Source organism: Triplophysa rosa, linkage group LG7 (assembly GCF_024868665.1).
Source record: "Triplophysa rosa linkage group LG7, Trosa_1v2, whole genome shotgun sequence".
Lineage (NCBI taxonomy): Eukaryota > Metazoa > Chordata > Actinopteri > Cypriniformes > Nemacheilidae > Triplophysa > Triplophysa rosa.
The window spans coordinates 1,956,251-1,966,446 of record NC_079896.1 but is presented as its reverse complement, the minus strand read 5'-3'; the positions used below and the strand labels follow the sequence as shown (position 1 = coordinate 1,966,446).

The window sequence follows — 10,196 nt, the reverse complement described above, 5'->3', positions numbered from 1 at the left end:
CTAATGTGCTGACAAACTGTAAAAATGAAACACTGGTTTTTGAAAGCATGTTTAATTTTTTATCACATCCAGAGATGCTTTTGAAATTCTATCTTGGAAAATCAATCATAATATGTGGAACGTTGCACTTTGCAATAATACATAGTGGTTACAAGCAATAACTCATAAGAACAGGTTCAGTTACACACAGACCTGTCCTGTATATACACAACATCTGCTCGTCCAGATCTATCAGAAATAATGATAGCGATGCTACACAACTAAAGACACTAGATCATTCTGCAAACAGGAGTATGAATTAAGACATTGCCACTGTATTGTGTGTATTTAAATAAGTTACAGTATCTCGATGAGAAACCCCTCTCAGCTCCACAGAGAGACTTCAGGTTTAGATGTTCTGTAGTGTGACATTTGGTCTCAACCTTCAACTGCATTTCATCTGTTTTGAAAAACAAAAAGGACATACGAGGAAAAGAGCTTGAAAACAGTGGAGGAGGATGAGTTTCTCATTCCCTCTTCTCACATAAAAAGAGCTTTTATTTGGAGAGCTTCTTCATTCTCTGATCCAGGGTAGCAAAGTTCTCCTCTACTGCAACCAGGTTCTCCTTCATGGTTTGCTGGACCTACGAATGAAAAGTGAAGATCAGGTTTATGAAGAAAGATTGTAAGACACAATCAGACTATCAGATCATCACTCACACACACACACCTGTGTTAGAAGAGTGGTGTTGTCCTTCAGCGAGTTATTGATCATCTGTTGTGTCGTATCCAGGTGTGTGAGCAGCTGACCGAACTGCATCGCTGAAAACACAAGTACAGTAAGAGACTGATCATACAGTGACATAACAGAAACATCACATCATACCTGTATACACACATTTCACATTGTGATCTGAACTGAGTTTCTGCTGAAAATGATGTCAGAGGAATGACGTCATACCTTGTTCGTGCAGCTCTTTAACGGCCATTAGACGCTGCACCACCTGCGGCAGTGAAGTGGCCATCGCATCCCACTTCTGAACGACATCGTACAGCTGCGACACCTGCGCCACACAGACACGCAACAATCAAGTATGATGTCGTCACTCCTGCGATCCATGATGACATCATCAAAAAGTGTGCTGACCTTATTCTGGGTTTCAGCGTCTTCGACGGCCGCCTTGTGCTTTGCTATTTCGTTCATCTTCCCCAGAACGCTCTGAAACACAAGATTTATGATTCGGCTGCACGGTGCTTAGGTGTTTACACTCACTGGAGAAAACCTCGGATTACGCCACACTTCACAGAAACGTTTTTATGTATTTGCTCTGTTAATAAACTGTTCTTTATTTTTAACAAATAAAGGTGCTTTAAGAGATTTTAAACAAAAGTGTCACTTTCTGTCACACTGAACTCGGTGTGAATAGCGTTCAATTTCACAGACTGATGGAAACTCCATCAAGGTGGCACATTTCTCCTTTTGAGAGCATCCTCGTGTGTCGTCATGGTTACCTGAAGTCTCGCTTCAACCTGGTCCAGAGTGGCAGCGTCCAGCGCGTTGACCCGAGCCTGGAGAAGTTCAATAGTGTCCTACAGACCAACACACATCGACTTTAGAGTCTACTCGTGTTTGATTATTTCTGATGAATGTGCTTGGAACAAAAACAAATAAATCAAACTAATGCTTGCCGTCAGACTGGCTCCCTGCACCCCGGCGCTGAGAGGACCCTGAAACGCACACACAGATTAAAGACCCTGCGATATACATCAGCATACACCTGCTAGTGAATATCTGTACCTGTTTATCTGACCCTGAGCCCACAGACGACTCCAATTCAGCCAACCTCCTCTCCAGGTCAGAGATCTGCAGTCACAGAACAAAAAATCCCCTCATCATGTCTCGACACAGCACGACCGTCACAACCAGGATATTTCGATAATGCTCTACCTTGGCAGCCTCGGTAAACTTCTCTTGCTCTGGTCGGCTGTGAAGCTCGTACAGAATCACTCCGTCTGGGCCTCTGGGTGCCGCGGCCTTGCCCTCTCCCGCCCCACCGCTCCGGACGCCCCGTGCCACCTCCAACTGAGTCAGCAAGCGTCTGCACGCATCAGAAAAACCTCAACACTTCTGCAGTTTACCTTAGAACCGCACGAGAGATCAGACGTCTCACTCACTTAGCGAGAGCTCCGTCGGGGTCAGTGAGATTGATGTTAGCGTTGGGACCGAGCAGAGAGTCCAAATGAGCAGAAACCAGCTGCTGTTTGAGCTGCGCCGCCTGCTGAGCCAAAGCCACCGGAGTCAAACGCTCTTCTGCGCTGCTTTCTTTAGTGCTGACCTGCATCACACACACAGAAGACAGTCAGAACTCACAGTCAGAAGTCTGAAGACGTATTTAGTGTGCAGATCAAGCACACTGTATTCAGATGGCAGGAGTATGACCGCTCTAACACACAAGAAAGTGTTTACACCTGAATGTTCTCCACATCTTGGCAGAGCTCATGAATCTCATTGACCAGTCGTTGATATTTCTGCTGAGGAGTTTCCTTCAGCCCACAGCCCTCAGCCAGCTGGAGAGAGAGAGGGAGAGAGACAAAGTGTGAACATCAGAGTAAACACTGAGACGCATCAAAAGCATCAGCTCACTCACCAGCTCATAATCTCCAGACTCATAACCCACCCTGCGACTCTTACTGATGCGTTCTGAGAAGTCTGCAAACACACGTGAGATCATGAGCAAAGTCCTTTATTGAAACATTGATAAGTCAGAACGCGCTTTACTCACCCAGACCCTTGGTGCTGATGTGTTTGTCTTTAAATTTGTCGTAGGCGGCGTTTGGATTGACGACGATGCGTTCCACGCTGTCACTGCACAACTCTTCCTGCGAGGGCGGTTATGATCCATTATTAACAGAAACAAAAGCAAAGACGCACACTTTTCACACTGCACCATGCGGTGGATCAGCAGCGAGGTGCTTCGGACGCTCTGATTGGCTGAATCATTGTGATCATTAAACCCTGGATACAAAAGGGGCGTGGCTAACTGAAAATGTTTTCTGATTGTATAATTAGGCCATCAAGAAAGACAACTTCACACGAATCATGCATCAGTGCCGTACCAACACATTTATTCAGTCAAACACACGCAGATTCAAACTGACAGCAAATCTCTCCAACACCGCAGGCCAATAAATCATCTTATGGCAAGAAAATGTGATATGCTTGCCCCCATGCCAACCCACTCACACACTGCCAGGGCATTGCGGGTGGGTGCCAGGGTTCTGCTAACGTGTTTGGATTAGATTTTCATGTATCTAGAGTGTTCTGGGTGGATTCTTACGGAAGGTAACATCACAAGTCTCCTAGATGAATCGTATGATTTGAGGTTAATTCATGTGTGTAGCAAAAACAGTGCACTGCAGGGTTATTATTGGGTTTCTCAGATCACTATGAAGCTGACGAGACATCTACTGTGGCCTTTATCATGAGGAGACTTGAACACACACATTCACAGACGAACAGTTTGATCAATGTTAGCACATGGTGAGCTCACACAGGATTTGGACACTTTTCAGGTTTAATTGCTGGAGGCTGTCAGACTGAAGGGTATTTTTACCAGCGTTTACTGCCACTTTCAGGATGTTCCACATACAGATGACTTTCATTTCAGAGAATTATCACGGTGAAGTTAAAGCAAAGAGGGACGAGCAAGGATTATCTTCTGTGTTAATGGACAACACCACAACGATAAAAATACCCTTCATCATCCCCCGGCCTATAACACGTGCTGCAGCCAATCATATTAATCTACATATTAATGCTGAATGTGTGATGAGTTCACAGATGCACATGCACAGATCACGGGCAGGCTGTCATTACAGGATCTGATTGGCTTAGAGGAATCATCAGAGGTTAAAGGGGAATCAGGGAAACTCTTACCAGCTCCTTCGGGTCGCCAAAGACAGTTGGAGCAAAAGAGAGAGAGAGAGAGAGGGAAAGAAGAGGGGAATGAGGAAGAGAGAGACAGAGAGAGAAATATTAATGAAGTTATCATATGACATGCACAACAGGAGCTGGCGGGACGGGGAACAGAATGTTGTGGTGTATCACTGGATGGACGTGCGATTACAGCCACAGGGCAAAGTGTTTGCTTTATAAATGCTTATACTGTTAGCCTGAATAATGTCAAACCACAGCGTTATGGCACGAAACTCACCACCCATAATAATCCCACTCATCATTATAAATGCAAAAACTGCACCAAGACAGAAATCAGGAAGCATCTATGAGTGCAATATTGCCTAAACACCTATTACAGCGCTACTGTTGACTATACAAAATATTTTCAGTTAAAATACAATAAAAGCATATCTATGTCTATACATAGCACAATGTTACCATGATGCATAATTACTTATAAAACCCAGCCAAGTAAAGAAAACCACAGTGAATAATGTGATATATTGTTTTTTGGGGCTTACTGAGCATTACTATATGTTAATGAATTCAGTTAAAGCAAATTAAATCAGGACAACTTGGGTCAGGATGAAATCTTGAGCCTATTAAATGGACAGTTCACCCCAAAATAAAAACTCTGTCATCGATTATCTACCCTCATGTCATTTCAAACCTGTGTATGACTTTCTTATGTGGAAGACAAAAGAAGATATTTTGAGAAATGTCTCAGTGGTTTTGTGTTCATATGATGGAAGTTAATGGGGTCCGATGTTGTCTGCTCATCAACGTTCTTCAAAATATCTTCCTCTGTGTTCTGCAGAAGAAAGAAACTCATACAGGTTTGGAATGACACGAGGATGAATAAGTGATAACAGATTTTTCATTTTTGGGTGAAGTATCACTTTAACACTCAGAGAGACGTGGAGTTCTAAGGAGATAAGCAGATTTTAGTGAGACAGAGCGCATCTTTAGAGAAGGAAGTACTGTTGAAACAGTCAATGCAGCATCACATTCAAAACCTGCTACACGCACGTGCACACACACACACACACACACACACACACACACTCACACTCAAATTGCTCTTCTACACAACTGAAACAGCCACACTTCACAACCTCAGTAACTTAATGTTACATAATAGACATGGACTCACAAACAGCACTTTAGTATAGAACTAAAGCTATAGACTGTGTCTCTAAACATGGTGGATCTATTATTGCAACACCCTACAATAATACTCAAAATCATAAATAATCATTAATAACCAACACATATAAATGTAGTTGACTACACACACAAACGCAATGGCAAAAATCAATAATATACTGTGTATTTAAATTAGATTCTACATAAAATCTGTGAATACCCCAACACTAATTGCACCGTTGCCCCTGATTGGAAAACAAACCAAGGCAAGAAGATTTCAACCCATGCAGATACTGCGGTAAAGAGCAAGGGCGTCTTACTTGCACAAACTAGCATCCAGAGCAGGTCAAACAGTGAGGATTAGTGGATGGGGAGGGAAAGTTTTATTAGCTCACATGTGAGTCAAACACACAAACTGTACTCAGATCAGCTCATAACACCAAACACGCACACTCACCGACTCAAACTGGGCCTGGTCATCCTCGGGCAGATCATTGGTCTCATACACATCCGGCTCATTAGATGCCTAGTAGGAAACAGAAAACACACAGAGAAAAATGTTAAAATAGACAACTAAAAATAGTTAATTGAAGTATCAGTTAGTCTCAGATGCTTCTCAAATTGCTTAAGGTCAAATTAAAATAGACACAATTGTTTAAATACATGAAAAGTACGGAGGAAAATGAATGTAGATTGTAGAGGTAAAATCTGGATTTGGGGGAATCTGATGAGAAATGTTTGCGTTCAATAACATTGAATTTTAACTGCAGACTTGACAAATCTGAGTTCAGTTTGACACATTGCTGACGTCTCTTCTAAAACTCTTAGCACCAACTCAATGATGGGCAACGCCCTTTACAAACAGATAATCTTATAATCCTTTCCGTATAATACATGTATTAAACAGTATTTTTAACTAACATATAAGCAACTGTGCTCGCTTTAAAATCAATATTTGTCAATTTTATTCAATTAGCATCTTCCGCAAACACGAGCTAGTCATCACTAACCTCACCCATCGAAATAAATAAATTCAGTCTTCAAAACACAGACAACAACATCAGCAGCATTAATAAAGTGTTTAAATGACAGCACACAGTCATCAAAACACAAAACAAACACAACATCAGCATCGCCGTGTCTGAATGACAGCGGCTCGTGCATGTAACGTTAGCATCACTGCTAATAGAAATCCTGAGGAGATTTTCATAAATGCCGGGTGCGTTTGTTAACCAGTACCAGAAGCTGACATAAACAACATTATATTATTTTAATATTGAATATTATGAATCTATACAAAATAATTTACTGACAAAAGAGACTGTTTGAGTTACAGTTTATTGAACACCAACCGTTAACGTTACTTGCGCTAATGCTAACACACAAACACTGTTGTTATTGTTGTTGTTTTCGCGCTAAATGAGTGACTTACGATGCCCGGCAGGTTGGCATACTTCGGGTCAGCCATCGTAGCGCGTAACGGACAGACAGCGATGAAAAAATATATAAAAATACAGTTTCTGTAACGCTCAGGGTGGACTGTGACTGGGGCGGACGGATGAAGCCGATGACTCGCGCAAGGGCCGTATCATGCCACAATGACGGCTGACGTCATGCACGCGAAACCTCGCGATATTTCGAGAGGGTTAGCATGTATGTGCTTTTAGTATAATGTTTATTTTAAAACATCGTTGTTAAAATGCAATGTAAGGTTAACAATATGTAATAGGATCATTTACATGCAATTCAGTTTGTTTAGGTGACTTGACATAAAACTAGACATTTAATACACAGAGTGGCCGAATAGCGTATTTGCAAAATACAAACGATTGTTATTACATAAAACATCTGAACTAACAACTCTGATTTTTTTTGTAAAAAGCGGAAAATTAGAAATAAAGCAAAACAACAAAGCAGAAGAAACGCAAAGAAGATAACAATGAAGAAATAATAATTAAATAGAAATAAACAAACGTATTTTGTATAAACACAAGTGTTTATGTGTGCTTATATGCCTTCTTTTATGCATCTAAATTCTGTTTTCTCTCCTGAAAATTACAGTAATTACATTACAGCCTTGTAATGATTGATGGTTTTAAAGGAGTATATGGGGCAGGTGATCAGACAAGCTATAAATATATAAACCAGCAAAACACCAACCTGACCAGTACAAACCACTTTAGACCAAGGTAAACCACCTCTGTCATTTAATATTCTGCTTGAATTACAGTTTAAAAGTTTCTACTTAACCCTTAAGGTAATTATTGCGGTATATTGAAACATGATACGCAGGACGTTTATACGGTTATCGTTTAGTAAACGTAGTATTTGCCTACAATATATGTTCACATGATCTCTCGTGGTCCTGATGCGAGGACTCGCCACGCCCCCTGCCAAATACAGACCAATCAGAGCCGACCGGTGCCAGGCGCGTGTGTCTCCGGACCCCTGCGACATCACGCTGCACATCTGCAGCACAAACACTTTCAACGCACAACATCGAGAGATCTCTTCACAAAACTACCACCTGCTCCAATTCACGCGTTTTTAGAGGACTGAGTCCATTAGCGAGATTTTTCATTCGCAGCACATTCATTACGGATTCGTTGCGCACACGCTCACGCTATTCATCAAACGGATTCCTAATCCGGAGTCAGAAAAGCCATTCGTCCAAAGAAGATTGCCAGCATTATTTATAGACCCGAATTAAAAGATACACAAGCCGCATTGTGGTGTGAAACTCCAGCATCGCAGGATGGCTGATGTCAGCTCTGAATGCAACATCAAGGTGTTGTGTCGTTTTCGACCCTTGAATCAGTCCGAAAATCTCCGTGGGGACAAATTCATTCCCACATTTCAGGGAGCTGATACTGTCATCGTTGGGGTGAGTTGAGATAAGTTTTCTTTGTATGTTTCATAAAGAACGAGCTGTTTGTTTGTAAAGTGACGCAGATGGGTTCAAAAATCAAAGTTTCCGTTTCACACCACCAGATGGTGATTTACATTTTCAATGACATGCTTACTAGCTCTGCATACTAATCGTCTGAACACTTCAGATATGTGCATCAGTTGTGGTACTATGTAAATAATAAATTAATACAATATCACAATAATAGAAATTCATGAATGGGTTAAAAACGTACATATACTGTATTAAACTCCTTCCTAACCCCTGTGATGGTAAATAGATAGATGATGGATGGATGGATGGATAGATAGAAGATATTTTTTACAGTGTAGATGGACAGATGCATGCACAATACATGAAAAGGGCTTTTGAGCATTCATTTGAATAAATTCAGCTCAGAATTGTCCTCGATTTCTCTTTATTAATTTGCATACACACACCCAGCTTCATACAACACGCATGATAAAAACACGGTGCGACTGTCTGTGGATGTTCTTATGACTCACAGTTTGATGAAATACGAAACAGAAACACGATTTGGTGGGTTGCACCAATATGGATTATGATTTTACTGGAAAAGAATAAGGTTTGTCTACTAATTCAGTGTATCAGAACACAATGACACATGTCATGCAATACAAACAAATGATAATTGTATAGTAGCCTAAGTATAGAAAACTAAATATATTATAGGTAGTTTGTCTGTCACTTGGTAAAACATATTTAAAGGAAACAAATGGCAAGATGGTGTGACATCCTCTTACCTTTAATAACAGTTAACAAGACTATGCAAGGTAAAAGAAAATAGGTCTCAGATCCCACTAAAAACAAGTTCATCCTCTCTGCTTACTTTAAAACTTGAGCCTGGATGAGTAACTGCTGAAACTCTTCTGGGAACAGACACATTGATCTGCTCTGCACAGTAATCAAAAATAATCACAGCAGTCCAGTGCTGCAACGGCAGACATATTGAGATTAAAGATGGTGTGGAGACAAAAAATATACATTTCTATGTGTGTGCCTGTGTGGGCACTGCTGTTATTGATGTCTGACACAGATAAATGGGTCACTCCGGCTCTAGTGCACTTTAAAACATTTATTTAATGATTAAGTGTTGTAATATATTGCAGTGTAGGATTTTTGTTGAACATATCCTCTGGTCAAGTTATTTAAAGGACTTTAAAGACTAACAGGAGGGAGGAGTGATATTGTGGACACAGGAAAACAACATAATTATTTTAAACGTGATGAAAACACAAAAAGGAGACCTGTCATTGCCGTAATATTTCTTAATAAAATTCCAAGTCGGCAAATAAGCTGACAACACCCCCAAAAGTAGACACACTAAAATGATGTCCACCTTTAACATTGTGAGTCTAATAGCTTTTTGTCCAATATATTTATTATATTAGGACATAGGTGGACGTGTGCAGATTATAACAAATGACAAATCCTGCAACAGCAATATGAACCAGCTCTCTTTAATTCTGGGCTGTCAGTATCAGCGGGTTTTCATTAGAAAAGTATTGAGATGAACACGCTGAGAGTCTCTTGAAGCATTCAGTGTCATTTGTGTAGATGTTGGTTGTGCTGCGATCTAATTGGTTTAGATTCTGACATGCATCAGGAGAGAGAGAGAGAGAGAGAGAGAGGGAGAGAGAGGAGTGCACCCTTCACGGCCTTTCATCATGTCCGAAGTATACAGCAAACAAGCAGAAAGAGTCACGCTGTCATACACAATAATGCGGTCAAGAGTCTGTATGTGTAACAGATCAATGCAGTCTGTTGTGGGTCTGTACGAGGTTCTGTTTATGGTCTCTGTTATAAAAGAATCGATTCAGCACAAATAGTGTTTGGGTTTTACACCGGTGACTAACACAAAGGCCTGTGAAAGATGAATTACTGCTGGCATCACAGCTGGCAGTTAAATAAGAAATCTTGGGGTTCATTGGGGAATCACATTTTTTTCACATTTATCTGATTATCTTTTCTTTCTGAAACTGCTTGACATAATGAAGCAAGACGTAGATATCTATAAGTGTTGTTTACTAAGTAATACTCAATTAAATAAAAAATAAAAATTTCCAGAAGAAACCTCAAGAAGACCAGACTTTAAAAAGTGTGAGAATGAGCCACAAAATGGAGGTGAGAGAGAGTGAGAGAGAGAGAGTGAGAGAGAGAGAGGGAGTGAGTGAGTGAGTGAGT

The 10,196-nt window shown here is 40.8% G+C and overlaps 2 protein-coding genes across 2 annotated transcripts in view; one reads left to right on the top strand and one right to left on the bottom strand.

Annotated features, from left to right (window-relative positions):
* Nucleotides 1-22: 22 nt before the first annotated feature.
* On the bottom strand, nucleotides 23-6,677 carry dctn2 (dynactin 2 (p50)). The gene is made up of 14 exons (XM_057338884.1): nucleotides 6,516-6,677; nucleotides 5,541-5,609; nucleotides 2,763-2,859; nucleotides 2,628-2,689; nucleotides 2,449-2,547; nucleotides 2,155-2,315; nucleotides 1,928-2,078; nucleotides 1,778-1,843; nucleotides 1,669-1,707; nucleotides 1,492-1,569; nucleotides 1,127-1,198; nucleotides 941-1,043; nucleotides 710-801; nucleotides 23-623 (listed from the first exon to the last, which is right to left on the bottom strand). The coding sequence occupies exons 1-14, from the start codon at nucleotides 6,549-6,551 to the stop codon at nucleotides 537-539; spliced, it is 1,212 nt and encodes a 403-aa protein (XP_057194867.1). The 5' UTR covers nucleotides 6,552-6,677; the 3' UTR covers nucleotides 23-536.
* Nucleotides 6,678-7,490: 813 nt separating this feature from the next.
* Nucleotides 7,491-10,196, top strand: part of kif5ab (kinesin family member 5A, b) — a 26,166-nt gene continuing 23,460 nt past the window's right edge. Inside the window, exon 1 of the mRNA XM_057337757.1 lies at nucleotides 7,491-7,967. Within this exon, the coding sequence (XP_057193740.1) occupies nucleotides 7,839-7,967 (129 nt within the window). The 5' untranslated portion in view covers nucleotides 7,491-7,838. The remainder of the gene's footprint in view (nucleotides 7,968-10,196) is intronic.